General features: G+C 47.4%; 1 protein-coding gene across 1 annotated transcript; it reads right to left on the bottom strand.

Annotated features, from left to right (window-relative positions):
• Window position 1: 1 nt before the first annotated feature.
• LGALS3 (galectin 3) lies at window positions 2-27,713 on the bottom strand. Its single transcript, XM_035102440.2, has 6 exons — window positions 27,567-27,713; window positions 7,775-7,796; window positions 5,123-5,551; window positions 3,194-3,282; window positions 1,745-1,913; window positions 2-285 (listed from the first exon to the last, which is right to left on the bottom strand). The coding sequence occupies exons 2-6, from the start codon at window positions 7,790-7,792 to the stop codon at window positions 130-132; spliced, it is 861 nt and encodes a 286-aa protein (XP_034958331.2). The 5' UTR covers window positions 7,793-7,796; window positions 27,567-27,713; the 3' UTR covers window positions 2-129.
• Window positions 27,714-27,979: the final 266 nt, after the last annotated feature.

Here is a 27,979-nt window from a genome sequence, read left to right as displayed (position 1 = left end):
CCTGCATATATATATTTTTTATTAAACTTTGCCCTACAAAGCGAAGCCAGCCAGACATCTTTTTAGAAAAACGAAAGCTGCTGTTTTAATGAACGCAGCGTTGGCGTATTGGGGTGCTGCCGTCTTGGCTTAGATGGTTGTTGGTGTGACACTGGTGAGGGTGATGTCACCATCGATGCACAGCTTGTTGATCTGGTTTAGCTCCTTGATGCGGTGGTTGTACTGCATCAAATGAGCATCGTTGACGGCGATCTTCAGGTGATCGGCTTCGCACAGAATATGAATCTGAAAAAGGAGAGGTGTTCAAAACCAGGAAAGCAGGTTGGCAGAGGCTGTGAGAGATTAACTAAGTTTCAAATTATTTGAACAGAGCTTGGCTTCCTAGCACTCCAGCATCAAGGCTTAGGGCTATATTCACTTGCATTCATTTCAGTGGTTCTACCCTTGAGTCAAGTCAGTAAACCACTGCTGCAGGTCTTAAGTCTGTGAAACTCCCATTTGGGATTAGGTAGGCAACCTTGCTGCACACAGCAAAGACTTTCTTCCAGCAGGCGTAACATGCTGGTATTTAGTTTTATGGTGGTTTTTAATGGTTCTGTTCTTTGTATGTTTTGTTTTATGTACCCCTCTTAGAAATGCTGATAAAGCAGTCTGTAAATGCCATATATATATATATATATATATATATATATATATATATATATATATATATATATATATAAATCCAGGTTGTGGTCATCTTCTGTTCTTACTGCTATAACCACTAAGCAAGACTGCTGCTGAAATGCGTATGTTGCTGTCTGAATGATGGATGCTTACTAGAGGCGATGCAGAAATACGGTGGCAGGCGTATGGTGTAATGAAACAGTGGTACGGAAGCAGATGTAATTTTTGTGGATTTAGATCAGGTGTGGGGAACCTGTGGGGACCTGCAACTCCTGTGGCCGTGGAAGTTGTTCACTCCTTTAGGCACAGCTCATTGTGGAAATGCAGCAATTAATCAATTTTCATGGTAAAATAAGCCGCCCATCATTAAATGGCGTGCTATGGTCCATGGGGTCACGAAGAGTCAGACACGACTAAACGACTAAACAACAACAACATCATTAAAACATCAATTTCAGCCAGCGCTTTCATTATACAGCATAGACATTTAACCCTATGCCAAAGGATAAATGGACATAAATCTGACATCAGGAATCAAAAGACAGAGAAACCAGTAGGAGAACACTTCAATCTCTCAGGACATTCTATACAAGATCTCAAAAGTAGCTGTCTTATTACAAAAGAATTTCAGAAATAGACTGGAAAAAGAAGTTGCTGAATTGCAACTTACTACCAAACTTAAAACCGTGTAGAGACCTGGTCTGAATAGAGACATTGGATTCTTATCTCATTATACACGATAAAGCTATTTTTAGCCATCTCACCCCTTTTGCCTGTAAGACCAATTGCAGTAATTGACAGTCGTCCACAGGTTTACCACACCTATCGGCCAATCCCCCATTCCCACCACCCTTCTGAGTAATACCCCTCCGCACCCTCTCACTATATATCAGGGTCTGGTGACTTCTGCTTCAGTGTATCTGAAGAAGTGTGCATGCACACGAAAACTCATACCAAGAACAAACTTAGTTGGTCTCTAAGGTGCTACTGGAAGTATATATTTTTTATTTTATAAACATTTAACTCATTCATCTCGCTTCTGCTTCAGTTAAGAGAGAGAGAACCCCATTTCCCTTACCTTGAAAGGTTTGCCAGCCTCGAAGGGGAACCTGGGGGCTGTCCGGTCTTCCTTCCCCCAGGTGTTCTGAAGCATGGTGTTGCACACAATAACTTTCCTGCCCTCTTCGTTGAAGCGGGGGTTGAAGTGGAGAGCGATGTCATTGCCCTTCTTCAAGTCCACTTTAATGCTAACAAACAGGGAGACACGAGCTGTAACCTCTCCCGAGGAATGTCTCGACGTTTGATCGTTAATCACGCAGCGGGAGCCGTTAGGAATTAAGATCACTGGGATCAAATATTTCTTTCAATTTCTTGTTGAGTTTAGTCACAACCGCCCTAAGCTGTCTAAAGAACTGAAGTTATGTGCTGTTGACATGGGTAAAATGCTGAGAGCTTTTAGAACTCCTTGTCACAGTGTTCTCGCAGAGTCCAACAAATCCCCTTAAATAAGAATCTATTGCATACAGCCAAAGGTCTTTACAACGTACAGCAGAGGGCAAGAGCAAGCCTTTCCACTGAAATTGCACAACCTACCCTAGAAACATTTTCAGCATAAAAAATGTACAGCATAAAATTTTAAAATTGGAAAGCATTAACAGGGCTGGAACAGAACTTCTTAGCTGCCAGAGCAAATTTGGCTAATAGGTGTGCAATTTGTAGCTTTTTGTTAGCTTATTATTATTATTATTATTATTATTATTATTATTATTATTATTATTTTAAAAGCCATCCAGGAACTCTGACAGTCAAACTCTTAGCTGACAGTTTTGCAGTAAGGAATGTGATGAGGAAATGCATTTAAAAGTGTGAGATGAAGGATGGGGAAAATTATACACACCCTAAGCAAGGGGGTTAGACTGGATGGCCCTTGTGGTCTCTTCCAACTCTATGATTCTAGGACGAGAGCTCAATAAAGACAGGGTAGCATCTAACAAAGCGGGTGGTACTGCCCCCCTGGGGGGTCGGATTACATGGGGGGTGAGCAAAGAGAAGGAGTGGCAGGGGGCACTAGAGGTATAAATGACTGAAAAGTTGGTATCACAGGGATCAAGTTCGTCAATTTTGTTGACTTAAATAATCTTTTAACAGGATTTTGAATACCGGTAAATGCACCATTAACTGTTGCTGTTCTGAATTTTACTATGTTGGGAACCACTGATCCTAACGACTGCATATGCTTTGTGAAAAGCCGCTCAGAGATGACGATTTGCCTGGAGGATATGTGGGATAGCAGCCCGGTCTAGACCATGGTTAGCCGGCTCATTCATGCGCTTCCCCCTGGCTGACTCAAAATAGCACATCTCCACCCCTATCTCTGGGTTCCTCATTCTGAATTGTGAGCCTGGGGAGAAGGGACAGGGAAGAGGGAGACACCAAAGCCGTAATTGGGCCTCAAACATTCAGTCCCCTCCTACAGGAAACTCTGAAACACCTCCACACCCAACCCCAGTCCCTTTTCCATCTTTACCAGCTTGCCCTTTGATTCACCGTCCCGACAATGGTCAATAAAGTGCGAGGCTGGAGTCCGGCCGGCAGTGGGATGTCACAGGGAACTTTCTGCAAAAGATGGTATAATGTTCAGAGTGTTGGTGCAGTGGGTCTCAAAGGGTGTGGCAGGAAAGGATGGCAAATGGCAGGAAGATTCAAGGACAATCACAGGAACATTTGAACATTTCAGTGTATAGTATCAAAATACTTTTTTATTTTATTTGCAGAATAAAAAGGTAAAGGGACCCCTGACCATTAGGTCCAGTCGCGGATGACTCTGGGGGGGGGTTGTGGTGCTCATCTAGTTTTACTGGCCGAGGGAGCTGGCGTGCAGCTTCCGGATCATGTGGCCAGCAGGACTAAGCCGCTTCTGGCGAACCAGAGCAGTGCACGGAAACACCGTTTACCTTCCCGCCAGAGCAGTACCTATTTATCTACTTGCACTTTGACATGCTTTCAAACTGCTAGGTTGGCAGGAGCAGGGACTGAGCAACGGGAGCTCACCCCGTCACAGGGATTCGAACCGCCGACCTTCTGACTGGCAAGCCCTAGGCTCTGTGGTTTAACCCACAGCGCCACCTGCATCCCATATTTGGAGAATAGTGGATAGTTATCTTTCCAAAATGAGAGCAAGAGTGTCGGCAACCCATTGACTATAGTTCTGCACATCATATTGTTGTGAACAGGGATTTTCCAAGTTCAGAAGAGAGAAAGGCTTCTTTGTGGAGTTGGGGAGGTGGAAATTTGCTTGTCTCAAATTAGACGTAATGTAAGTGAGATTAGGGACCCAGGTGGCGCTGTGGTTAAACCACTGAGCCTAGGGCTTGCTGATCAGAAGGTCGGTGGTTCGAATCCCTGCGACGGGGTGAGCTCCCGTTGCTCGGTCCCAGCTCCTGCCAACCTAGTAGTTCAAAAGCACGCCAGTGCAAGTAGATAGATAGGTACCACTGCGGCGGAAAGGTAAATGGTGTTTCTGTGTGCTCTGGTTTCCATTACAGTGTCCTGTTGTGCCAGAAGTGGTATTTCATATTTCATATCAAGAGGAAATTTGGTGTGGTGTGAGCAAATATTTCTTCTGAAAGTGTAGCCCAAAGGGAAAAAAAAGCTTCAGAACCACTGGTGTAGGGCGGTACCCCCCAACCCCCAAGCAGCTCACAATATATAAAATATAAACAAATCACCAAAATATAGGTAAAATAGAATAGCCGTTTAAAGCCACAACTAATAAGATAGCTGGGGGTGGGGGAAACCTTGGTGCAACTAATAAAAAAATATTATTTTCACAGCAATTTTGGTCAGATGTCCCTCTGTTCTATGGGACCAAAGAATAGAAGACATTTGGGCATATAAGCAGTATACAAATCAGTATATAAAAGTGGGGTACAAATTAATAATGAAATGACTCTGGCTAGTTTAATTTAATTGCGTCAGCCCTCAGATCTTTGCTTTAAGCTGCGTAACTCATGTACCCTTGTGGAATGGAGTTTTGAGTGGGCAACTGTTGTCAAGCAGAAAAACCTATCTATGGGGAATGTTGCAAACTGATCCTAATCACAGCTTCACCCAGGATTAACTTTTTGTTCTGTGAACAAAGGGTATTCGTTTTCTTTTAAAAAAAACCCCACACAAAATCCTAAATCAGGCATCCCCAAACTGCGACCCTCCAGATGTTTTGGCCTACAACTCCCGTGATCCCTAGCTAACAGGACCAATGGTCTGGGGTGATGGGAATTGTAGTCCAAAACATCTGGAGAGCCGAAGTTTGGGGATGCCTGTCCTAAATCTTGCAAGCCACTTTTGATGTTATTGCTTACCGTCAAGCAGTGTATACATTTTCTGAAATAAGACAGATCAGAGAGAGAGAGAGAGATTTCTTAGCCTTAGAGGCACACACAAACAAGTTTCTCACCAATGGGCCGGAAGGTCCTCCGGACGGAACAGAAGGTGGGAATCCGGGTCCAATCTGCGGTGCGGTCGGCTGTGCTGCCCCACCACTTGGGGGCTGTCCGGGGCCAGGATACATGCCAGAGGCACCTGGTGGAACGATTCCGGGTGCGCTGGGAAATCCGCCTGGCTGGGGTGGGCCTCCAGGGTATGCGCCACCCGCTTGTGGGGCCCCTGGGTATGCGCCACCTGCTTGTGGGGCCCCTGGGTATGCACCGGGGGCCCCAGGATACGCGCCAGGGGCCCCCGGGTATGCGCCGGGTGCTCCAGGATATGGGCCGGGGAACGCTCCAGGATAACCCGGGAAAGTGCCGGGCTGATTTCCCCAAGGGTTTGGCTGGGCATTTGGGTTGGCATTGGGGTTGTTGGCCCCTCCGGACAAGGCATCAGACAACTGTGTAGAGAACAAAGCAACCGTTAGCAAAAATGTATAAGAGGCCCAAATATTTGCTGGAAATGTAAAGAAAAAGAAGGCACTTTCTATCATATATGGTGGTCTTGTAAGGTAATAAAATCATTCTGGGAAATGATATATGATGAGATGAAAAAAATGTTCAAATTAACTTTTGTAAAAATAAAACCCAGAGGCTTTTTTTATTAGGAAATATAGGTGCAGATATTCCAAGGGAGCAAAAAAGACTTTTTTATGTACGTGACGACAGCCGCACGGATGCTACTAGCCCAGAGATGGAAAGAAGATAAAGTCCCTACCAGAGAAGAATGGCAAATTAAACTGCTAGACTATGCCGAAATGGCAAAACTGACCGTAAAGCTCAGGAACCAAGAAATCAAAACTTTAATACAGAAGGGGAATTTTTTTTAATTTACCTTTGAGACGAGTGTAAGCAGATAAAAACATTAGCAGGATTGCAATAACACTTGTAATGTAGCAAGTAATATGGAAACAGTGGAGTAATATACAATATGGATTACTGAAAAATGTGCAGTAGATAAGGTTAGCAATAGGACCCATGGAGGGGAAGGTGGAAGTCCACAGATTCGGAGGGATCTTTAATTGTGGATGTGTATAGTTGGATTGTTACTCTTATATCTTTATACTTGTAAAATCAAATAAACATTATTTCAAGAGAGAGAGAGAGAGAAAGAGAGAGAGAGAGAGAGAGAGAGAGAGAGAGAGAGAGAGAGAGAGAGAGAGAGAGAGAACAAAGCAACAGCTGCAGTTTCGTTTCAGCAATTTCTGAGCATTGGCATATTTCTTGTGTTATACTGTACAATGTTGTTTAGTGTGCACCAGTGTGTCCCAAAGCAGGTGGCGCCACCCACTGGGGCGTGGTGGGATTACCTGGGGGACGCGCAGCCCAGCCCAAACCCAAATGGTAGCTTTCCATGTCTCCCCTTTCCCCCAGTCTCTGCCAACTTTTGAATACATTGCTTTGTAAAACTGAATTTGTGGCCTGTTTTACAGCTTGGAGTCTTGCGAGGCTGGTTCACCAGTAAGCAGGATTCAAAGCACAGGAGAACCTCTCCCCTCTTATGGTTTCCAGCAACCAACTGGTATTCAGAAGCACTGCTGCCTCGGGAGCTTGGGGTAGCTCAGTCGGTAGAGCAGGAGACTGTTAATCTCAGGGTCGTGGGCTCGAGACCCATCTTGGACAAAAGATTCCTGCATTGCAGGGGGTTGGACTGGATGACCCTCAGGGTCCCTTCAAACTCTACAGTTCTAAGGATCTCTCCTCCTTCATGAATTCGTCCAATCCTCTTTTAAAGCCAAAAAGATTGGTGGCCACCACTGCCTCCGCAGGGAGCATGTTCCATGCTTTGCTGTGTGAAGAAGGGGGTGATTTTTAAGACTCCTGCCCTTAGTGACTTTAAACCAGACACTGGGAAACTGTTAATCCATTGCATTAAGAATTGACTGAACAGCAAAGGTACCGAATGTGGTATCTTAGCCTCTTGCTAAATGGTCAACAGATTTCAGAAACCTGGTATCACTCAATCAAGTACATCAGTTTTGTTGGATTAATGAAACTACCATATTTTTCCGTGTAGAAGACTAGGGTTTCCCCCCCCCCAAAAAATACAGTCGTACCTCTTGTTACGTTGTGTTTTTTCAGGATACGAACACAGTAAACCCAGAAGTGTATACTTCCGGGTTTTGCTACGTGTGCATGTGCAGAAGCGCTCTGCACGTCTCACGCATGTGCAGAAGCGCTCTGCGCACCTCCTGGGTGCGCAGAAGCACTCTATCACGCCGTGTGCATGCGCAGAAGCAGCGCTCTAGTTGCAGACTTTTGGGGGTGCAAATGACACCCTGGAACGGATTGAGTGTCCGTAACTAGAGGTACCACTGTAATGTCAAAAATCAATGGGCATCTTATACACGGATAGTGCTGAGGGTGGACTGGCGATTGGTTGTTGCCTTCAAAATAGGGGACGTCTTATAGACGGAAAAAACGGGTATATAGTTTTCACTGGGTTTTGACTAAACGTGCAATTAAATGTCTCCGCTGAAACCGTGGCTGGTGCTTTCTTGATGATACAGAAAGCGCCCTGCTTTCTCAGGCCAAGATCACGTCTCAGCTCACAGCAACAACACAGTAATCCTTTTTAAAATTGGCATCAAAGGCACTACTGCATCAGGAGAGCAGGTACTTACTGAAAAGCCGTCAGACATCTTCCTGAAACAAAACAGAAAAAGAGAACAGGTGAATGCAAGGCAGCAGCCATAGATTCCAGTGGCCAAATGCAGATCTTGGCAGAGCCAAGGGAGGCTTTGTGGTACAATGGATAGAGCAGCTTTTGCCAATCTGGAGAAGAACCAGCTTGATGAAGGCTGGGATTTATTTATTTTCGGGCAATGAAACAGGTCAGAATCCCGACGTTGCTTTCAAGCCCTCATGTAAATTCACTGGCATTGGAGTGCAAACGTCTTTAAATGTTTACTTGCCATTTTGCCTAATGTAGAGCATGTTCGCCTCTTCTTTTCACTAATGTGTGCATCTTCATAAAGACTTTTACTGCAGCACCTTCACATTGCTTGGCTGCAGAAGGGCATTGCAAAATCCAGAATGGTACCAGTTTCAAAGGACGGGTGTTTTTCAGATCTCTAGTTTTTCAGCGCTTGTGTTGTTTCGTAAAGTGAGAATTGGGTAGGTTTGCCTTTAAATGCAAACCGAATGGAATTTCTCCCCCCCTTCCTAGCATTGAGCCATCCAGATCTGCTACCAATTCATTTCCTTCTGTGTTCTGAGTATACACATGATGTTGACTCATCTTGGAACAAGCAGCGAAGACCGCCCAGGAACATATTTCAGGTTTTGCCCTCACTTCTTAACACAAACAGAGCTGTCTTCCGGACAGGGTACACTCCCCTGAAAGCTGGCCAAAGGAGGGGGGGGGGAAGAGACCCACATACTTCATAGAAAGCCTACAAAACACGCACAAACACGCCCTTTCAAAGAGATATTCAGGGAAATTGCCACAGCATTCACTCTGGGAAAACACACAGCCGTTGTCCGTGGCTTCAGGCGAAAGCTCTGTGCAAATATGACTCACTCAGGCCTCGACACACTCATGACTCAAATAAAATGCTCCCCATTCATGTTAAGAAAGTGTATCTACCCCACGCAGTTTACTTAGTGCCCCACCATAAACAACAGCGCATTGGCATGACGAGCGCTGCCCTGCTGAATGAAGCCTTCCTCACAACTGTCCTTCGAGGTTTGTGACAACAGCTCATGCGGCAAAACTGTGACTCATCCCTTCACCCCACCCATGATTGATTTGATTCAAGTATGCTCACTCTACAATTTATCCTTCCCTGCCATTAACGATAAGGATAGATTCATGGAGGGGAGGGCTATCATGGAATCCCTGTGACGGGGTGAGCTCCCGTTGCTCTGTTCCAGCTCCTGCCAACCTAGCAGTTCGAAAGCACGCCAGTGCAAGTAGATAAATAGGTACCACTGTGGCGGAAAGGTAAATGGTGTTTCCGTGTGCTCTGGTTTCCATTACAGTGTCCTGTTGCGCCAGAAGTGGTTTAGTCCTGCTGGCCGCATGAACAAACACCAGCTCCCTCAGCCTGAAAGTGAGATGAGCGCCGCAACCCCATAGTCGCCTTTGACTGGACTTAACCATCCAAAGCTCCTTCACATTTATCTTCTCACCATAGAATCATAGAATTGTAGAGTTAGAAGGGACCCCGAGGGTCATCTAGTCCAACCCCCTGCCATGCAGGAATCTCAGCTACAGCATCCATGACAGATGGCCACCCAACCTCTGCTTAGAAACCTCCAAGGAAGGAGAGTCCACCACCTCCTGAGGGAGACCATTCCACTGTCAAACAGCTCTTCCTGTCAGAAAGTTCTTCTTGATGTTTAGCCGGAATCTCTTTCTTGCAACTTGAAGCCATCGGTTTGAGTCCTACCCTCCGGAGCAGGAGAAAACAAGCTTGTTGCCCTCCTCCATATTACAGCCCTTGAGATATTTGAAGATGACTCTCATATCTACTCGCCACGATGGCTCTGCTCTGCCTTCATGGCTGGAGGCAGCAATACTTCTGAATATCAGAACAGGAAACCACAGGAGGGAAGAGGGCTCCTGTGTTCAGATCCTGCTTGCTACTTTCCCACAAGCATCTGGGTGGTCACTGTGAGAACAGGATGCTGGACTGGATGGGCCATTGGCCCAATCCGGCAGGCGCTTCTCATGTTCTTACGAGTTCCATCTGCCATACAAGCTGTAAGTGGAGTCGCTAGGATAGCAAATGCCATGTATCGCTGTGTATTCTGTTGGAAGCTGCTCAGAATGGCTGGGGCAAGCTAGTCAGATGGGTGGGGTATAGGTAATAAATTATTGTTATCATGGGCCTCAGCAGAGGCATGTACCTAGGGCTTGTCTGGCACAGCTCGCAGGGTCGTTGTGAGAATAAGAGTCAGTTCAAGGTCACCCAGCAAGATGAAGGAGGATCTGAATCCAGGCTACGGGAGCCAGTGTGGTGTAGTGGTTAAGAGCGGTGGACTCGTAAACTGGGGAACTGGGTTTGTGTCTCCGCTCCTCCACATGCAGCTGCTGGGTGACCTTGGGCTAGTCACACTTCTCTGAAGTCTCTCAGCCCCACTCACCTCACAGAGTGTTTGTGGTGGGGGAGGAAGGAAAAGGAGAATGTTAGCCGCTTTGAGACTCCTTAGGGTAGTGATAAAGCGGGATATCAAATCCAAACTCCTCCTCCTCCTCCTCCTCCTCCTCCTCCTCCTCCTCCTCCTCCTCCTCCTCCTCCTCCTCCTCCTCTTCTTCTTCTTCTTCTTCTTCTTCTTCTTCTTCTTCTTCTTCTTCTTCTTCTCCTCCTCCTCCTCCTCCTCCTCCTCCTCCTCCTCCTCCTCCTCCTCCCCACTGGATCCGATTCCAACACTCCAAGATGTTGCACTACCCAGTTTCTGTCCTATTAGGAGTTGGCAAGGTCTCTGCACAAGCTCAGCTTCTTCTGCTATGGGAGATCCTCTCCGCACAGGCAAAAGGTTCCAGGTTCAATCCCCAATGGCATCTTCGTAGGGCTGGGAAAGCTGAACCCCCAAGAACCACTGCCACTTTAAACAGACGTGGTTAACGCCAAATAATTCTGTCAGCTGTCATTTGTTGAGGGGTGCTGAGCATTTTCAGGAGACCCCTATTCCTAAAGCAGTTTAATAGTCAACTCCTTTTCAATGGGACCTCTGAAAACCATAGCTCGGTGACTCCTTCTCTGCAAATGGTCATAGTGATTGCGGTAAATTATTTGTTTGTTTGTTTGTTTGTTTGTTTTTTTAAATAATTTTTATTAAGGATTTTCTTGGTTTACAAAGGTAGTACAATGTCTTATAATCTTTCCCATGCATCGTTTTTACACATTGAACTTGACTATTAAGACATTAGGAAGAAAAAAGGGGGGGGAGAGGTAGGTGGGTGGGGTGGGGGTGCCGATGTTTCTATTTTCCTTGGTATGTGTAGGGGTTCAGTGTCAGCGTTGGTCCTGCAGGTTTTCTGTTGTTCGTTTGTGCTCCTTTGTTAGTGAGAGAGGTCGGGGGTTGGCTTAGGATGCGCTTGTTCGTTTGTGTTTGGCTGTGATGGTCTTTGGTTTCTTGTGTGAGTGGGGTGGGTGGGTGTTTTGTTTAGGATAGCCATATTGATTTGTATGCTGGTGGAGGGTTTTTGTCATTGTCTCGTTGGGCTGTGTAGGTGATGAAGGGGAACCATATTGGGGTGAAGGTGTCTTCTTCCGTTTGTCCCCGTGTCAGTTTCAGCTTACTGGTTAGTTTTTCTAGTAGGGCTGTTTCCCATACTACTTGATACCATTGATCCATGTTTACTCCTGACAGGTCTTTCCAGTTTCTGGTTATGATGGTTCTGGTTGCTGACAGTAGGTGGGTTATGAGTTCTTTGTATTCTGCATGGGCGTTGTTGTCTTGGAAGATGTTTAATAAGACCAGTTCCGGGGTGATTTCTAGCACTTGCTTAGTTATCTTACAGATTTCTCGTATGGTTGTTGTCCAGAATGATTGGATTTTGGGGCAATCCCACCACATGTGGAGGTATGTGCCTGTGGAGGTGCATCCTCTCCAGCATTTTGGTGAGGTTCCTGGGCGTATTAGTGCTAGTTTTCTTGGAGTTAAGTACCATCTGTAGGTAAGTTTCAGGGAGAGTTCTCTTCTTTTCGTTGATATGGATTTAAAGGGGGTTTAGACCACATTCTGGTCCATTGGGTGGGGTTTATTTCATATCCTATGTCATCCTCCCATTGTTTTTTGATTGCGTCTAGGGGATTCGTGGGACTTTTGAGTAGTATTTTGTATATTGCGGATACCAGTCCTTTGTTGTGTCCCTTTGTCAGTAGGAGGAGATTTTCAAAGGCCGTTGGGGGTCTAGTTGCTGCTGGTTTTATTGCTGGGTTGTTTAGGAGAACCTGTATTTGGTTTTGTGCTAGCCAGGGTATTTCAATGTCTTCTAGTTTGTCCTGTATTTCTTGTGTTGTCAGGGGTTCGTTGTTTTTATAGAAGTCTGATAAGCGGTATAGGCCTTTGGTTTGCCAAGTTTTTATTTGGAGGTTTTGTGCTGCGTGGTGGAGTAGTGGGTGGTAGGCCAGGGGAATTAGTGGGGACGTGGTTGGGGATAGTTTGTCTATTTCTGATTTCCATGTTTTGAGCATGGTTTGTGTGTACCTGTTAAGCGTTGTGGGGATTTTTCTTAGCTTGTTTGGGAGGAATGGGTATGCTGTAGTGCTGATATTTTCGATTGTCTCCCTCTCAAGGTGTATCCATTGTTTAGTCTCATCTTCTAGTATATATGGTATTATATGGCGTATTTGGTTGGCACTGTAATATGCTTGTATGTTGGGGATTCCCCAACCTCCTTCAGAGGTGGGGAGGTGCAGGAATTTGGTGCTCATTCTTGGTTTTTTGTGTGAGAAGATAAATGAGTGTAGTTTTTGCTGCCATTTGTGAAGTTGGGCTGGGGGAATCCAGATTGGGAGGGTTTGGAATAGGTAGGTTAGTTTCGGGAGGGTGTTCATTTTGATCATGGCTATTTTGTCTGAGAGGGTGAAGTTCATTTTGCTCCATCTCTTTAGGTCTTTGTTTATCTGCTGCCACAGGGGCTTGTAATTTTGGAGGTATAACTTGTTGAGGTTTTTGGTTATTTGTACCCCTAGATATCTAAACTTGGTGTGGCAGAGTTTTATCTTGGTGATGTTAGTGAGTTTTCTTTGAATGTGTGGGGGGGTGTTGAAGCACATGGCTTCTGATTTTGTAAAGTTTACTCGTAGGCCCGACACCGTTGTGAATGTGTTGAGTTCCCTGATTAAGGAAGTTGCTGTGTTTAAGGGGTCTGGTGTTGTGACCATTAGATCATCAGCGAAAAGCCCTACTTTGTAGGTTTTGCCTTTTATTTCCACTCCCCTGATGTCTGTGGCTGCTCGGATTCGGATTGCTAGGGGTTCTAGAGCCAGGATAAAAAGGAAAGGAGACAGTGGGCATCCCTGTTTTGTGCCTCTTTGGATTGCTATGGTATTTGAGTCCATATTGTTGATTCTGCATTTTGCTGAGGCTTGGGAATATATTTGTTTAAGAGTTTGTAGGAAGTTGGGGCCAAAATTCATGTTGTTTAGTACCGCTAGTAGGTACTTCCATTCTAAGCAGTCGAACGCTTTGAGGATGTCTAGGGACATAATTGTTAGTGGGCATTTGGTTGTCTTGCTGTGCTCGATTAGGTTTAGTAGTTTCCTGATGGGGTCTGTAATATTGCGACCGGGGACAAAGCCGGTCTGGTCTGGGCCTATTAGTTTGGATAGGAAGATTTTTAGGCGATTGGCCAAGATTGATGTGAATATCTTGTAGTCTTGGTTTATTAGTGAGATTGGGCGGTATGATTCTGTTTGGAGGCTGTCCTTCAAGGGTTTCGGGATTGAAATTATTTTGGATTGGGTCCAGGTTTGGGGGATGGGTTCCCCTTTCATGATGTCGTTAAATAGACGTGTCATGTAGGGCATCAGGGGTTCTTTGAATTTCTTATAGAATTCTGTTGTGAAGCCGTCTGGGCCTGGGGCTTTGTGCGGTTTCAAGTTTTTGAGGACTTTGTCTATTTCTTCTGGGGTGATGGGGCTGTCCATGAATTCCTGTTCCTCATCGGTTAAGGAAGGCATGGTCAGTCCTGCTAGGAATTTACTGATTTCCTTCTCTGATGGGCTATGAGAGGTGTATAGTTTGGAGTAGAATTCTGCGAATTCTGAAATTATTTCTTTGGGGGAGTATGTTATGTCGCCGTCTTTTTTGGTGATGCAGTGTATTCTTGTTTTGAGTGCTTTTTTCCTGCATCTATTCGCTAATAGTCTGGAGTTTTTACCCCCGTATTCGTAGAAGCGTTGTTTAGAGTATAGAATGTTGATCATTGTTTTATTGATGTCTAGGGAGTCTATTTCTCTTCTTTTTTGTTCTATAAGGTGAAGGAGCTTTTTAGATCCTGTTTGTTTGTAGCGTGATGAGAGAGTCGTGATGTCTTGTTCTAACTTATTAATGTTTGAAGAGGTTTGTTTTTTGAGGAGTGCTTTTTCTTTCATGCACACTCCTCTGGAGACCGCTTTCATTGCGTCCCATAAGAGGGGGGTTGGTGTGTTGTCAATGTCATTTTCCTTGAAGTAATTTTGGAGAGTTTTTGTGAGCCTCTCTCTGATTTGTTTGTTTGTGGTTAGGATGGGACTGAAGGGGTGGTTTGTGTTCCCTCTCCTATTTTAACAGTGGCTTCTACTGGGGCATGATCTGTGATTTTGATGTTGCCTATGTTTGTTGATTCCACCAAAGGGATCAGGCCCTGTGTGAGTAGAATGCTGTCCAGTCTGGACATTGTGCCATGGCGTCCGGATTGGAATGTATGGGTGTTGTCTCCTGGGTTTTGTTCGCCCCATATGTCATATAGACCCCTGTTTTTTAATATTTTCAGTAGCTTGTGGGAGTCCCTATTCGTTGGGGGGGGGTTTTTTGAGGGAGGTTGCCCTTGGATTTGTAGGGTGGGTGTCTTTCAGGGATATGCCTTTCATATTTAGGTTAAGGTCGCCTCCTAGGATTGCCTCCCCTTCAGTGAAGGAAAGGAATTTGTTTAGTGTCTTTTGGAGGAAGTCTAGTTGTTTCAAATTTGGGGCATAGATAGAGCCGAGTGTCAGTTTAATTTTTCCGTCTAGTTCCCCGTTAACGAAGATGAATCTGCCTCTTTTGTCCTTTAGGACTTTTGTGGCTTTGAAGTTCAGGTCTCTATTGAGTATCACTGCTACCCCTCGGGCTTTTCCTGAGCCATTTGCCACCCACTGTTGATTGTAGCGGGGGTCTATCAGGAGCTTGTTCCCCTTGGGTGGGTTGTGTATTTCTTGTAGAAAGGTGATGTGTGGCTTCATGGAGTTTATGTATGTGGTGATGCGTTTTCTTTTGATGGGGTTTCCCAACCCCCTCACATTCAGTGTAATTGCTTTTAAGTTAGCCATCTTGCTTCACTATTGTGTGGGGCAATTCCTTGCCAACCCGCCCGGGCTGTCTTGTCTCTCTCTTTTTGTTTGGTGTACCACTGGAGTTGCGCTGACCTAGGGTGTGTTGGGTAAGGGGTAAGTGAGGTTGGAGTTAGAATTGGGTTAAAGAGTGGAGGGTAGGTTGTAGAGAGTTTCCTATATGTAGTCATATAGGTGTTTTGGGAGGGCGTTTCGGACCTTTTGGCGATTAGCCGGTTGGTCCTGGGTCTCGGCTGGTGTGGAGGTCCCTGTACTAGGACAAGACGACCCCCTTGTCGCTTGCGATAGGGGGTGTCCAGCGAGACGGTATAGGGCGTCTTTGTGACGCCAATGTCTAGTATGGGGTTCGGGAGCGATGTTGCCCGTGCGAAAGGTAACATCGTTGGGGTTTGTGAGTGTGTGTCTTGGTACGCTCTGGTGCCACCGTTCTGTATGTTAGTTATCAAATTTTTGCCTGATTGTGGATTGTGGTTTGGGGATTGTGAGGTTTGTTTTACCCTATTGTGACTGGGGGGGGGGGTAGTGAAGGTGTGGGTTGTTGGTTGATGGGGGTGTGGTTGGGGTTGTGGTTGTCTGGGCTGGTGCTGGGGTAGGGGTTTCTGTGGGGATGTGGAGTTGGGGAGGGTATTGTTGTTAGCTATTTTTGTAATTTAAGAAAAGGGATGGCGGATAGTCACCAGTCCTGCGATATGGGGTGTTTTCCGGTTGCTTCGTTTAGTTGTTGCTGCTGCTGTTGCTGTTGCCGTTGTCATTCCTCTGCGAAGTGTAGATTTGGGTGATCTTGGTTTGGTTTCTTGTGCTGACTCCTCGGTGAGGTGATTCTGTACGTGTCCGTCGTTGGTTGTCTCGATATGTCTTGTTGGGTCGCTTTTTCTGTCTTCCTTTCCTTTCCACTTTCGTCCAATTGTTTGCTGGTGTTGCATTGCTGTGGCCCTGGCTGGTACTTAGTGAGTCTCCTTGTTGTTCTTCCGGCGGGAGGTCAATTCCAAGGTCTTCCAGTAGTTGCTTGGCTTCTGGTATGTTGGTTGCCATGTGTTGTGTTGAGTTGATTGTTACAATGAGGCGGAAGGGAAAGCCCCATCGGTATTTGTACCCTGCTTGCAGGATGCGCTGGGTATATGGGCGTAAGCTCCTCCTCCGATTTAGGGTGTCCTGGGATAAGTCTTGGAAAACCATTATGTTATTTCCTTTGTACTGGAGGTTGGTTAAGTTCCTGAGATAGTTCCATATCTCCTCTTTTTTCCTGTATCGTGCGAAGCACACGATGATGTCTCTGGGACGGGCGTCAGCTTTTGCCTTAGCTTTTAGGGATCTGTGGGCCCTTTCCAGGTCGCCTATCTCGAGTGTCAGACCTGGGATTGTGTTTTTTAGCCAGCTTACGATTAGATCTGCTGGACTTCTTTCCTCTGCGTTTTCGGGGAAGTTGTGGAAGCGGATGTTGCAGCGTCTGCTTCGATCTTCAAGGTCCGCTTGCTTGATTCTCAGTTCTTCGTTTTCTGTTTCTAGTTTGTTCAGTTTTTCTTCCATGAGTGTATTCTCTTCCCGGTACTGCTCTATTGTTCTCTCTTGTATTTGATTCTTATTTTCTAGGTCTTTCACTTTGGAGGTCAGCTCACTGATTAGTGTCTTCAGGGGGGTCACTGCGGCTTCTACAGCGGCTTGCAGTGCTGCTTTTAATCTCTTTTCCATTTCCGTCATTTCTTCCCTCATTTCGTTTAGCGTTGCTGGGCGTTCATTTTCTTGGTGGGGTGGTGTGGCTTCGGCGTGATTTGCCATTGCCTTGGTTGATGTTGCCTCGGTCTCTTTGCTGGTTTTGGTATGAGGCCTGAGGTTTTCTTGGCTTGGTGTGTTGTGATCAGGGGTTGTGATGTTGGTGGCTTTTGGGTGTTGTTGAGTTGCTCAGGCGTTGTTGAAAGTTTGGTGGCTTGGCAGAGCGTTCGGTTTAGGCAGCCATATGTGTTACTTCCTGGTAGTAGATTAAGTTCTTCTTTAAGGTTTCCGCGTTCGTCTCGGTTGCGTTGTCGGTTAGGGGGGCAAGTAACTAGGTCGATGTGTGGACCGATAGGCGGGTGGTTTGTGCGGGGGGGGGATTTCCGTCAGTTGTGGCGCCGATGGTCTGTGGCTGTGATGGGGGGGTGTTCTGAGGGGGAATAGAGGGAGCGAGGCTCCTCTCTCGGGGTTGGTGTGGTAGGTAGGTTGAAGAAGGGGGCTTTAATTTGTGGGGAGGGAGGGGGAGGAGGTAAGGAAGAGGGAAGGGGGGTTAATGGACAAGGGTGGGGTTGTAGGTCCGGGTGTGGGGTGGTGGGTGGGATTAAGGAGAGACTGATGGGTGGTTGTTTTTGTTCTAGTGGGGAAGAGGGGAAGAAAAAGGGGGGGAAGGGAAGGAAGAAGAAAGACAGAAGGGAATAGTAAAAGGGTGAGAGGGAGAGAGGAGGCAAGGAGAGAGAGAGAAAAGGAGGAGAGAAAAGCAAAGATGGAAGGGAAAAGGAAGGGGGTGGATGTATGGGGGGGTAGTTTTGTGTATTGGAGGGTAGGAGCAATGAGAGCAGTTGTGGTTGGGGGTGGTAGCCTTATTGTGAAGTTGTTGTTATTGATTTGAGATCTATAATCTCGCCTTCACACACTTATCTATATTTTCACAGAGGGAGGAGGGGGAGAAAAGGGGGGGAGGCGGAGGGGGGGAGGGTAAGGGGAGAGGGCAAGATAAGGGAGTGGGTGGGGGGACAGTCTTTTCTGGGGGGATATTAATTGGGGGGGCAGAAGAGATCTTCTGGTTTTGGCTGGTTTTTACTTGTTTTCCTCTTCTCTTTATCCTGGGGGGGCGTTAGAGTGGTGGTGGCGACGATGTGATGGCCGTGGGGGGGGGGGAGGTTCCTGCCCTCTCACCTGGGTTGGGGGTGGCGGGGGCCCTCTTCTCCCTATCTTCCCCTCTTTCCCCTATCTTCCCCTCTTTCCTTTCCTTTCTTCTTTCTCCTTTCTCCTTTCTTCTTTGCTTCACCTTGGGGGTGGTAGTGTCGGCGGCGGCAGGCAGGCAGGAGCGCCAGAGGGGTCGGTGCGCCCCTTGGACTCTGGCGCTCCCGTTTGTTTGTTTGTTTATACCCCACCCATCTGGCTGGGTTTCCCCAGCCACTTTGGGCAGCTTCCAACAGAATATTAAAAACATGATAAAACATCAATCACTAAAAACGTCCCTAAACAGGGGTGACTTCGGATGTCTTCTAAAAGTCAGGTAGTTGTTTATATCTTTGACATCTGATGGGCGGGCGCCACCACTGAGAAGGCCCTCTGCCTGGTTCCCTGTAACCTCATTTTTCACAGGGAGGGAACCGCCAGAAGGCCCTTGGAGCTGGACCTCAGTGTCTGGGTTGAACGATGGGAGTGGAGACGCTCCTTCAGGTATACTGGGCTGAGGCCGCTTAGGGCTTGAAGGTCAGCACCAACACTTTGAATTGTGCTGGGAAACGTACTGGGATCCAATGTAGGTCTTTCAGGTTAATGCTTGATGTGTCGTGCTTAGTGGCATTCCCAGGGGGCGCCCCATGTCATCACCTCTGTGACATCCTCAGTGTCTGCCCCCTCCCCAATGACATTACCTTAGGTCTCAGATTTGAGCCCTAAAATCTTATGATCTGGGGTGCCCCTGACCTGACATCCCTATTCTCTGTCCTATTTGCATATATATATATTACTTAATTACTGCAGCTCTTAAATCATTCTGATTTTCCCATCAGGCAGACAGGCCCAAGTCCGCCTCTCCGTATAGTTTCTTTCATCCAGGACGGGATAGGATCAGGATGGTGCCTTCAAGAGGCAGAACCCAAATCCCTGCTTATCTCTAGTGAGTCACCTCTACAGTACCTGACACTTACAGGCACCTTGGAAGGAAACATGCCAGTTACCTCTTGGTACGCAAAGAGTATGTTTATCAAGACCTTCATCTGCAATACAAAACAGACTTCAAGATTCAGATCTGCCTAAAAACCAGGCATCAACCGAGGAAGAAACTCCTGCGCAATTTATTCCAGCGGCAGAACCTAGGTTTCGGGGGAACGGAATTTAAGACGATCAGAGTTTTAGGCAAGCGTCACTGAGAAAAGGAATCGCACCTGAAGACTGCAAGGCTGAGCAACCATTCTGTTTCAACTGCTATAGCGAAAGAGAGAGCCTTCATACCAAACATTCCAACCCAATTAGGCAATAAAATTAGGAGAGGTAGAAGTTGTTCAATAGCCAGCTCTAAACCAGCCCAGCGGGACTGGGTGACTTTACTTTTGTTTTCTTCTGGGGCTTTGTTGCAAAGTTTAGCAACAAATGCTAGTTTAGCACCAACCATGCAAACCGTTTCTCAAAATACGCTTACAGAAAATCTAGTATGTATCATCCTGGCCCTAACCACAAGGAATTTAACCGTGTTTACTCAGTGCTGAAGCTAAGGCACTCTGAGCAGTCTCAAAGGCGCTATTCTCTTATTCTTCCTCCAAGTTTACAACGTAGTGTACTTATATTTGCAAGATTAGCTCAGAGAGAAAGGTACTTGCCGCATGTCTACTCATACCTGTGTGAACTGTTATAAGGGGAAAAAACTGCTCCTTTTCCCTTATGGGGTATCAAAGAGCCCTTATAGAGTCCTTATGTAGGTTCCCTATCGGCAGGAGAAAATAACAGAAGCCAACCAGAGAATATTGAGAAGCAAAGCAGCTAATAAGCCTGACCTTTATTAAACTGTTGCAACAGGGTCCTCACTCACCACACGCAGGAGGGAGGAGGAACCCAGAAGAAAGGTGTGCAAGCCCTTATATAGACTTTTGAAATTGCCATCCTGTAGCTCAAGATCTTAAAAAGCAGAGACATCACCTTGCCGACAAAGGTCCGTATAGTTAAAGCTATGGTTTTCCCAGTAGTGATGTATGGAAGTGAGAGCTGGACCATAAAGAAGGCTGATCGCCGAAGAATTGATGCTTTTGAATTATGGTGCTGGAGGAGACTCTTGAGAGTCCCATGGACTGCTAGAAGATCAAACCTATCCATTCTTAAGGAAATCAGCCCTGAGTGCTCACTGGAAGGAAAGATCCTGAAGCTGAGGCTCCAATACTTTGGCCACCTCATGAGAAGAGAAGACTCCCTGGAAAAGACCCTGATGCTGGGAAAGATTGGGGGCACTAGGAGAAGGGGACGACAGAGGATGAGATGGTTGGACAGTGTTCTCGAAGCTACGAACATGAGTTTGACCAAACTGCGGGAGGCAGTGCAAGACAGGAGTGCCTGGCGTGCTATGGTCCATGGGGTCACGAAGAGTCGGACACGACTAAACGACTAAACAACAACAAGCTCAAGACCACCCTCCAATGCATCATACATACATCACAGAAAAGGGGGGTTTACAGCAGAAGGGGCGGACTACCGCAAAATCCTGTCTGGCAGGAAACCTGTTGATGGGTTTACGTGGAGAGCCTGGCTATTCTTTTGTGATAATAAATACTTAATTCTTGAATCCAGGTCACAGGCACTGGCAGAGGAAGAGGAGTGCCGGGGGGGGGAGAGCACATTGCCCCCGGCAGAACGATCCCGGTGGGGTGCCATCGCGGTTGCCCCCTGCCCATGCTGGGCGCCATGCCCCCCACAGGCGGCGCACCACACCCCCAGGACACATGCCAACCCACCCCCCACCCCCGGTGCCGGAGCATGAAGCTCCGCCACTGGTCACAGGCTCACCCTATTCATACCAATTGCGCCCTTAAAGCAGGATTTGTGAGCACACAGACAATGGGTCTTCTTCCATTTCCATCCAAACTGCAGAGGAATATTTGAGGTCACCGAAAGAGTCAAAATGGCTTTAGGACTGTCTTCCTGTACTACTGTTTCAGACATGTGGTTTATATATATATACAGTGGTACCTCGGTTTAAGTACACAATTGGTTCCGGAAGTCTGTGCTTAAACTGAAGCGTACTTAACCCGAAGCGAACTTTCCCATTGAAAGTAATGGAAAGTGGCTTAATCCGTTCCAGACGGGTCCGAGGAGTACTTAAACTGAAAGTACTCAAACCGAAGCGTACTTAAACCGAGGTATGACTGTATGTACCGGTATGTGTTTGCCTGGTACATTTATGAACATTTAGACCTTATAATTCTCATAACAGAACATTCTCTAGCATATTGATGGCCTGTAATAATAATAATAATAATAATAATAATAATATCAACAAACTGTCCCACTTGGTCACCTGGAGCCAACTGTGACTCACCAGAGGTGATCAAGAAAACTTAATACAAGCCTATTTAAAGTACAAGTTCATAGAATCATGGACTTGTAGAGCTGAGCAATTCTGCCCAGGAATACAATAGAATTATTTGCAGACAGGTGTTGGGCCTATCCCTATCAGGGATGCCTTAAAGCGCCTTATTGTAGGACTGCATGCAATGTCAACAATGGAAAGAACACTGCATCTTTCTGCATATGCTCCTTCTTCCGTCCTCCTCATCCCTCCCTGCCATTACAATGCCCTTTCAAGAACCAAGTCCAGGCTGGTGAAGGCAAGCCCAGGCTACTCTCCTGGAAGCAAAGAATGCCTTTACAAAACACAAATCAGGAGGCTCCGAGACTCTTGATAATAGCAGCCCTCTTGGAACAGCAACTATTTAGACAACAGAATCCCATTCTGTTTGGGCCTCGGAAGCACCAAACAGGCAATTAACTCTCTTGCCTTCAACACAATTGCAGGCAGCCGAGATCAAAAGGGTTGCATGGTTTTGTTTTTGCATTACTATCTCGCTTTCATTGCTGCCTGTTCTTAATGCTTTCCTTACGACTTACGTCATTCACCGTTTTGAAAATCTGCCCCATGCTAGAAAACTGGGAGAGCAATGCTAGAATTAAAAAAAATAAAGCGGAGCCTCCATTTCGCTTGATGCTCAAGCTGCCTCGGTAGCGCCGAATGCCAGCCATCAACTTTGGCTGGTGGCCCAGCTGTGCCCCTATCTGGACAAGGACAGACTAACTTCTTTTGTCTATGCCCTGGTAACCTCTAGGATAGAATACTGCAACACATTATACGTGGGGCTGCCTCTGAAGATGGTTCAGACACTTCAGCTGGTACAGATTAGAGTGGCCAGGTTGCTTCACTGGGACATAGGCTCATACTACTCAGAATCTGGCCCAACCTATAAATGGCTCAGGACCGCAAAACCTCAAGAACTACATCTCCTCATATGAACTGACCCCGGACCCTGATATCATCATCTGAGGCCCTTCTTTGTGTCCCCTCCTCCATGAGAGGTCCAGAGGATTGCAACATGAGAGCGGGGCCTTTTCTGCAGTGGCTCCCCATTAGTGGAATGCTCTCCCCAGGGCGGCTTACTTGGCACCTTTGTTACATATCTTTAGGAGCCAGGCAAAAACATTCCTTTCCCCACAGGCCTATTAATGTGCATGTGTGTGTGTGTGTATAATTGTTTTTGTTTGTTACTATGTTATGTATTTTTCTGCTTTTATATTGTAAACCGTCCTGTAATCCTCAAATGAAAGGCAGTACAGTATAGAAATTTAATTAAAAAACAACAAGAGCTTTATGCTACTGATCGGTAGGAACAGCAGGCAAATGCCCTCCCTTTGCAAAGGTGTTTGTGAACAAGATGTGTCAAGACGGATCTCTGTTCTAACCCGGCGAAGCAGTTGGTGCGTTAGGAGAGTGTCAGTTCAGACCAGAGCTGAATGGATGAAGCCATATTCTACTGAGTCACGTTCATTGGCCCATCTCTCCCAGTGTTGCCTACTCTGACTGACAGCAGCTCTCAAGGGTCTCGGGTGTCACCCACTACCATGTACTGGAAGAAGCAAAGATCACCAGTGTCGAAGCGATGATTCTTCAACATCAACTTCGTTGGACTGGTCATGTTGTGCAGATGCCTGAATATCGTCTTCCAAAGCAACTACTCGATTCCAAATTTAAAAATGAAAAGTGTAACGCTGGTGGACAACAAAAAAGGTTTAAACACTTTCAAGGCAAACCTAGAAAAATGTAGTATAAACACCAACAATTGGGAAACACTTGTCTGCGAGCGCTCCAGTTGGAGAAAGAGCCTTTACCAAAGGTGTCATGGGCTTTGAAGAAACTTGAACTCAGGACGCAAGGGAGAAATGTGCTAAGAGGAAGGCACGCTTGGCAAATCCACACCATGATCCACTCCTGCCCGGAAACCAATGTCCCCACTGTGGAAGGACTTGTGGATCCATAATTGGCCTCCATAGTCACTTACTGACTCATTTTTTATGGAAGTCAATCCATCTGGTATGCAGGCTGAGACCCTACCTGGCTGCAGACTGTCTCGCCAGAGTGGTGCATGCTCTAGTAATCTCTCGCTTGGACTACTGCAATGCGCTCTGTGTGGGGCTACCTTTGAAGGTGACCCGGAAACCGCAATTAATCCAGAATGCGGCAGCTAGACTGGTGACTGGGAGCAGCCGCCGAGACCACATAACACCGGTCTTGAAAGACCTGCATTGGCTCCCAGTACGTTTCTGAGCACAATTCAAAGTGTTGGTGTTGACCTTTAAAGCCCTAATCGGCCTCGGTCCAGTATACCTGAAGGAGCATCTCCACCTCCATCGCTCTGCCTGGACACTGAGGTCCAGTGCCAACGGCCTTCTGGCGGTTCCCTCGCTGCGAGAAGCCAAGTTACAGGGAACCAGGCAGAGGGCCTTCTCGGTAGTGGCACCCGCCCTGTGGAACGCCCTCCCACCAGATGTCAAAAAGAAAACTAACTACCAGATTTTTAGAGGACACCTGAAGACAGCCCTGTTTAGGGAGGCTTTTAATGTTTAATCGATTATTTTATTTTTCTGTTGGAAGCCGCCCAGAGTGGCTGGGGAAACCCAGCCAGATGGGCAAGGTATAAATAAATTATTATTATTATTATTATTATTATTATTATTATTATTATTATTATTACAGTGGAAGACAGGAGGCAGTGGAAGACAGGAGTGCCTGGCGTGCTATGGTCCATGGGGTCACGAAGAGCTGACACGACTAAACAACAAATTTTTATTACTCAGCTAAGAGTGATCGCCAAAGAAGAAAGAAAGAACTGGAGAGGCCATTGGGGACTGAACCTGGGACCTTCTGCACCCAAAGCAGCCACCCTGCCCTGAGGTATGGCTCCTCCCCAGCTGGGTGCATCCTGGGCGGTCAAGGGCTCAAGGCTGGGCTGGGCATCGGCGCTGGGAGGGGCTCAGACCTACAATGCAGAAATAATGCCAAGGGGATTATAGAGCCTCGCCCATTTCCAAGCAAGGGAAAACAGAAAAGGGGCCTTCTGTTCTCACACGGCTGTGATTTCAAAAGGAGGGATGTTGACACTGTGACAAATGAAAAAGCCACCACACAAAAAGCTGGGAGTCACAGGGAGTGGGGCAGAGGGGCAGAGCAGCTGTAAACCAGGAAGCCTCTCCTGAATCAAATCGCACAAAGTTTCCGTTAACTTTTTTTTTTAACCCTCTGCTTTGATATGCTACTTAGATACCTTCGCATTTACCTGTCTAAGCATTCTGCAAAATAAAATGCAATAAAATACATTTATCCAGTGTTTTTTTCCCCTAAAGAAAATGTTTAGGGGTGCTCTCATTTTCCTACTCATATTGAAATACTGCTCCTCAAAGAGGCCAAACTTAAGATTCAGAAAATGTTTAGGGGTACGCGTACCCCTAGCCCCCCCCAAAGCACTGTATTTATCTGCAAAATAAAATGCACTCACAAGCTGGGATCAGGCACGAACACTACTATATCATTATTACCAACCTTTGTTTTGTTTTATTTTAGGGCAAAATAAAAACACATTGCACCATTTCTTCCCATTTTGCTGAGGGCAGCATACTTGGATGTGGTGAGCATCAATGCTTGGATGTAGTGAGCACCACCTTATCGTTACAACAACCCTACGAGGTAGGCTGGGCTGTGGAATGGAGCCACAGGTTAATTCTGTGTCCAGGGCGGCTGTCTATCAGCTCCATCTGGTACGCAGGCTGAGACCCTACCTGCCCGCGGACTGTCTCACCAGAGTGGTGCATGCTCTAGTTATCTCTCGCTTGGACTACTGCAATGCGCTCTATGTGGGGCTACCTTTGAAGGTGACCCGGAAACTGCAATTAATCCAGAATGCGGCAGCTAGACTGGTGACTGGGAGCGGCCGCCGAGACCACATAACACCAGTCTTGAAAGATCTACATTGGCTCCCAGTACGTTTCCGAGCACAATTCAAAGTGTTGGTGCTGACCTTTAAAGCCCTAAACGGCCTCGGTCCTGTATACCTGAAGGAGCGTCTCCACCCCCATCGTTCAGCCCGGACACTGAGGTCCAGCGCCAAGGGCCTTCTGTCGGTTCCCTCCCTGCGAGAAGCCAAGTTGCAGTGAACCAGGCAGAGGGCCTTCTCGGTAGTGGCACCCACCCTGTGGAATGCCCTCCCACTAGAGGTCAAAGAGAACAACAACTACCAGACCTTTAGAAGGCATCTCAAGGCAGCCCTGTTCAGGGAAGCTTTTAATGTCTGATGGATTTCTGTATTTTAATATTTTGTTGGAAGCCGCCCAGAGTGGTGGGGGAAACCCAGCCAGATGGGCGGGGTATAAATAATAAATACAGTAATAATAATGATAATAGAATGCGTCGCCCAGCGTGGATTTGAAATGGCCAAAAGCAGTTCCTCCCTTTGCTGCTGTTGTTTCTATGATAGTTGCGCCCTAAGCGGAGCCTTCTGGATCAGGCCAGTGGGCCACCATGATTAGCATCCAGTCTTCCACAACTGGCCTGCAGAAGCATCACAGCCTCCGCCCACGCAGATGGAAGACTCTCTGCAAGTGTTACTAAACAGGAATCCGGATTGTAAACCGCTTTGGATCTTGGACAGAAACACAGGATATGAACTGCGATTGTCAATTACAGCAGTCACCGCACCCAGCTATGGATTTCTATTGGACGCAGAAAAAGCAAATGTTTGCTACCTATAGCTCTGTGGGAAAAGATCGGTGCAGATGTGACCTCACTGAAGCTAAACAGCAACTAGGTTTCTGTCACAGCGTTCAGTTGCGCCAGAAGCGGTTTAGACCTGCTGGCCACATGACCCGGAAAGCTGTCTGCGGACAAACACTGGCTCCCTCGGCCTGAAAGCGAGATGAGTGCCGCAACCCCAGAGTTGCCTTTGACTGGACTTAACCGTCCAGGGGTCCTTGACCTTTTACCTTACCTAAACAGCAACTTCTGAAAGAGAGAGAAGAAGCTGTTGCATGCAGGATTAAACTATTCTGTGCGACTGCAGAAGCCTTTTCGCTGCTTGGCTGCTTGCCAACACGTGCAAAAAGCCGAATCCGGAGTCACAGTTTAATGTTTCTGCACCACTCCGAAATCTGTACTCTTTTCCTCCCACGCACCAACCCCATTCTGCCTAGATTTCAGCACAAAACGACCATTACTTTACAATTCTGCGTTCTGCGTTTCCATTCTCCTCGCTGTGCCCAACCCCCAGCCCTGCCCCGCCTCTGCACGAGACACAGAGTTCGACCCACTGGTGGCCGCAGTACCAGGGGCTCAGGTCCAATCCAAAGCACCTCCCCAAGAGCGCCCTCCCCTCCTGCAACTGCGATTCAGAAGCATGGCTGTCTCCAAATGCGCAGGCGGAGCAGAACCAACATTTTTGTCCCCTGCTCTTTTGTCTAATTCATGGATAGCTCAGTTGATTAGAGCATAGATGGGCTGTTGGCCTGATCCAGCAGCCTCTTCTTATGTAACTTGCCGGATCCGTGCGTGTGGACTTAATATCGGACGGGGATGAATCACCCTGGCAGGGTGGCAGAGCTCCATGCTGTGAAATAGGCTACGGATTCAGTTTGACACAAACCCACATATTCAGACGTTGACAGCGGCTGGGGGGCGGGGGGGGGGGAGAGACGTCAAAGTCTGTTTCTTGCCTAAGGCCCCTTTTGGGTTTGGGCTGGGCTGATCCCGGACGGCTTCGGCTTTTGGAAGCTTTTGAGAAGTCAGCTCTGCGCAAGATGCGCTCTTGGCGGGGGTCTCTTTACTTAGGAAACTCCTCCACGCCCCTCGAGGGCGCAGATGCCCAAACCGGGGGCAGGAGGAGGAGGACCCCTCAAATCTCCGCTGCCAGGAGGTCATCGCAGACGGCGGGGGTTTGGAGGCGGCACCCTCCTGGGCCAGAGACCCCCCCCCTCAAAAAGAAAAGAAAAGGGGAAAAAAAGGTCAGACGGTTCCCCTTTTTGGAGCCGTCTCTCAACACCGACAGCTGGGTGGGGGGCTGGAGAAAGGACCACCCCCCCCAAAGTGGCACCATTCTCGGAGTGTGTGTGTGGAAGTTCGGCCAACTTTCCTCCCCAGCGCCCCCAAAATCTCCTGGGCCCGATTCCCCGACGCCCTTCTTCTTACCTGGCAGGATCCCGTCGGTGCCTCGGACTGAGAAGGGAAAGAAGAAGCAGCCGAGACGGGTTCGGGCGGGGCCGGCCAGGCGCTCATATCCCCGTCCCGGGACCGCCCCGTCGGGTGTCCCGCCCCCCGCAGCTTCCCCAAAATGCCCCTCCCAATCGCCCACGGCCTTGCACCGCCTTCTTATGCAGCCTGGCCCCCATGGGTGCCAACCACCTTAGGGCTGCCCACCCACCTACCCAGCCGGGGTTCCCCATCCCTCGCCATCCCGCCCCGTCCAGGATGCCAGCGACTCCCCTACGAGGAAAGCGGGCGGCGGTTGGGACTTTCCCCCTCTAGTGTAAAGGCGAGAGAGAGGAGAGACCGGGTGGAAGGTTGCAAATATCTGCATGGCGGCAGGGAGAAAGTGTACAGAA

This window comes from Zootoca vivipara, chromosome 1 (assembly GCF_963506605.1).
Source record: "Zootoca vivipara chromosome 1, rZooViv1.1, whole genome shotgun sequence".
NCBI lineage: Eukaryota > Metazoa > Chordata > Lepidosauria > Squamata > Lacertidae > Zootoca > Zootoca vivipara.
The sequence above is the reverse complement of the archived record's forward strand: the minus strand, read 5'-3'. Positions and strand labels throughout refer to the sequence as shown.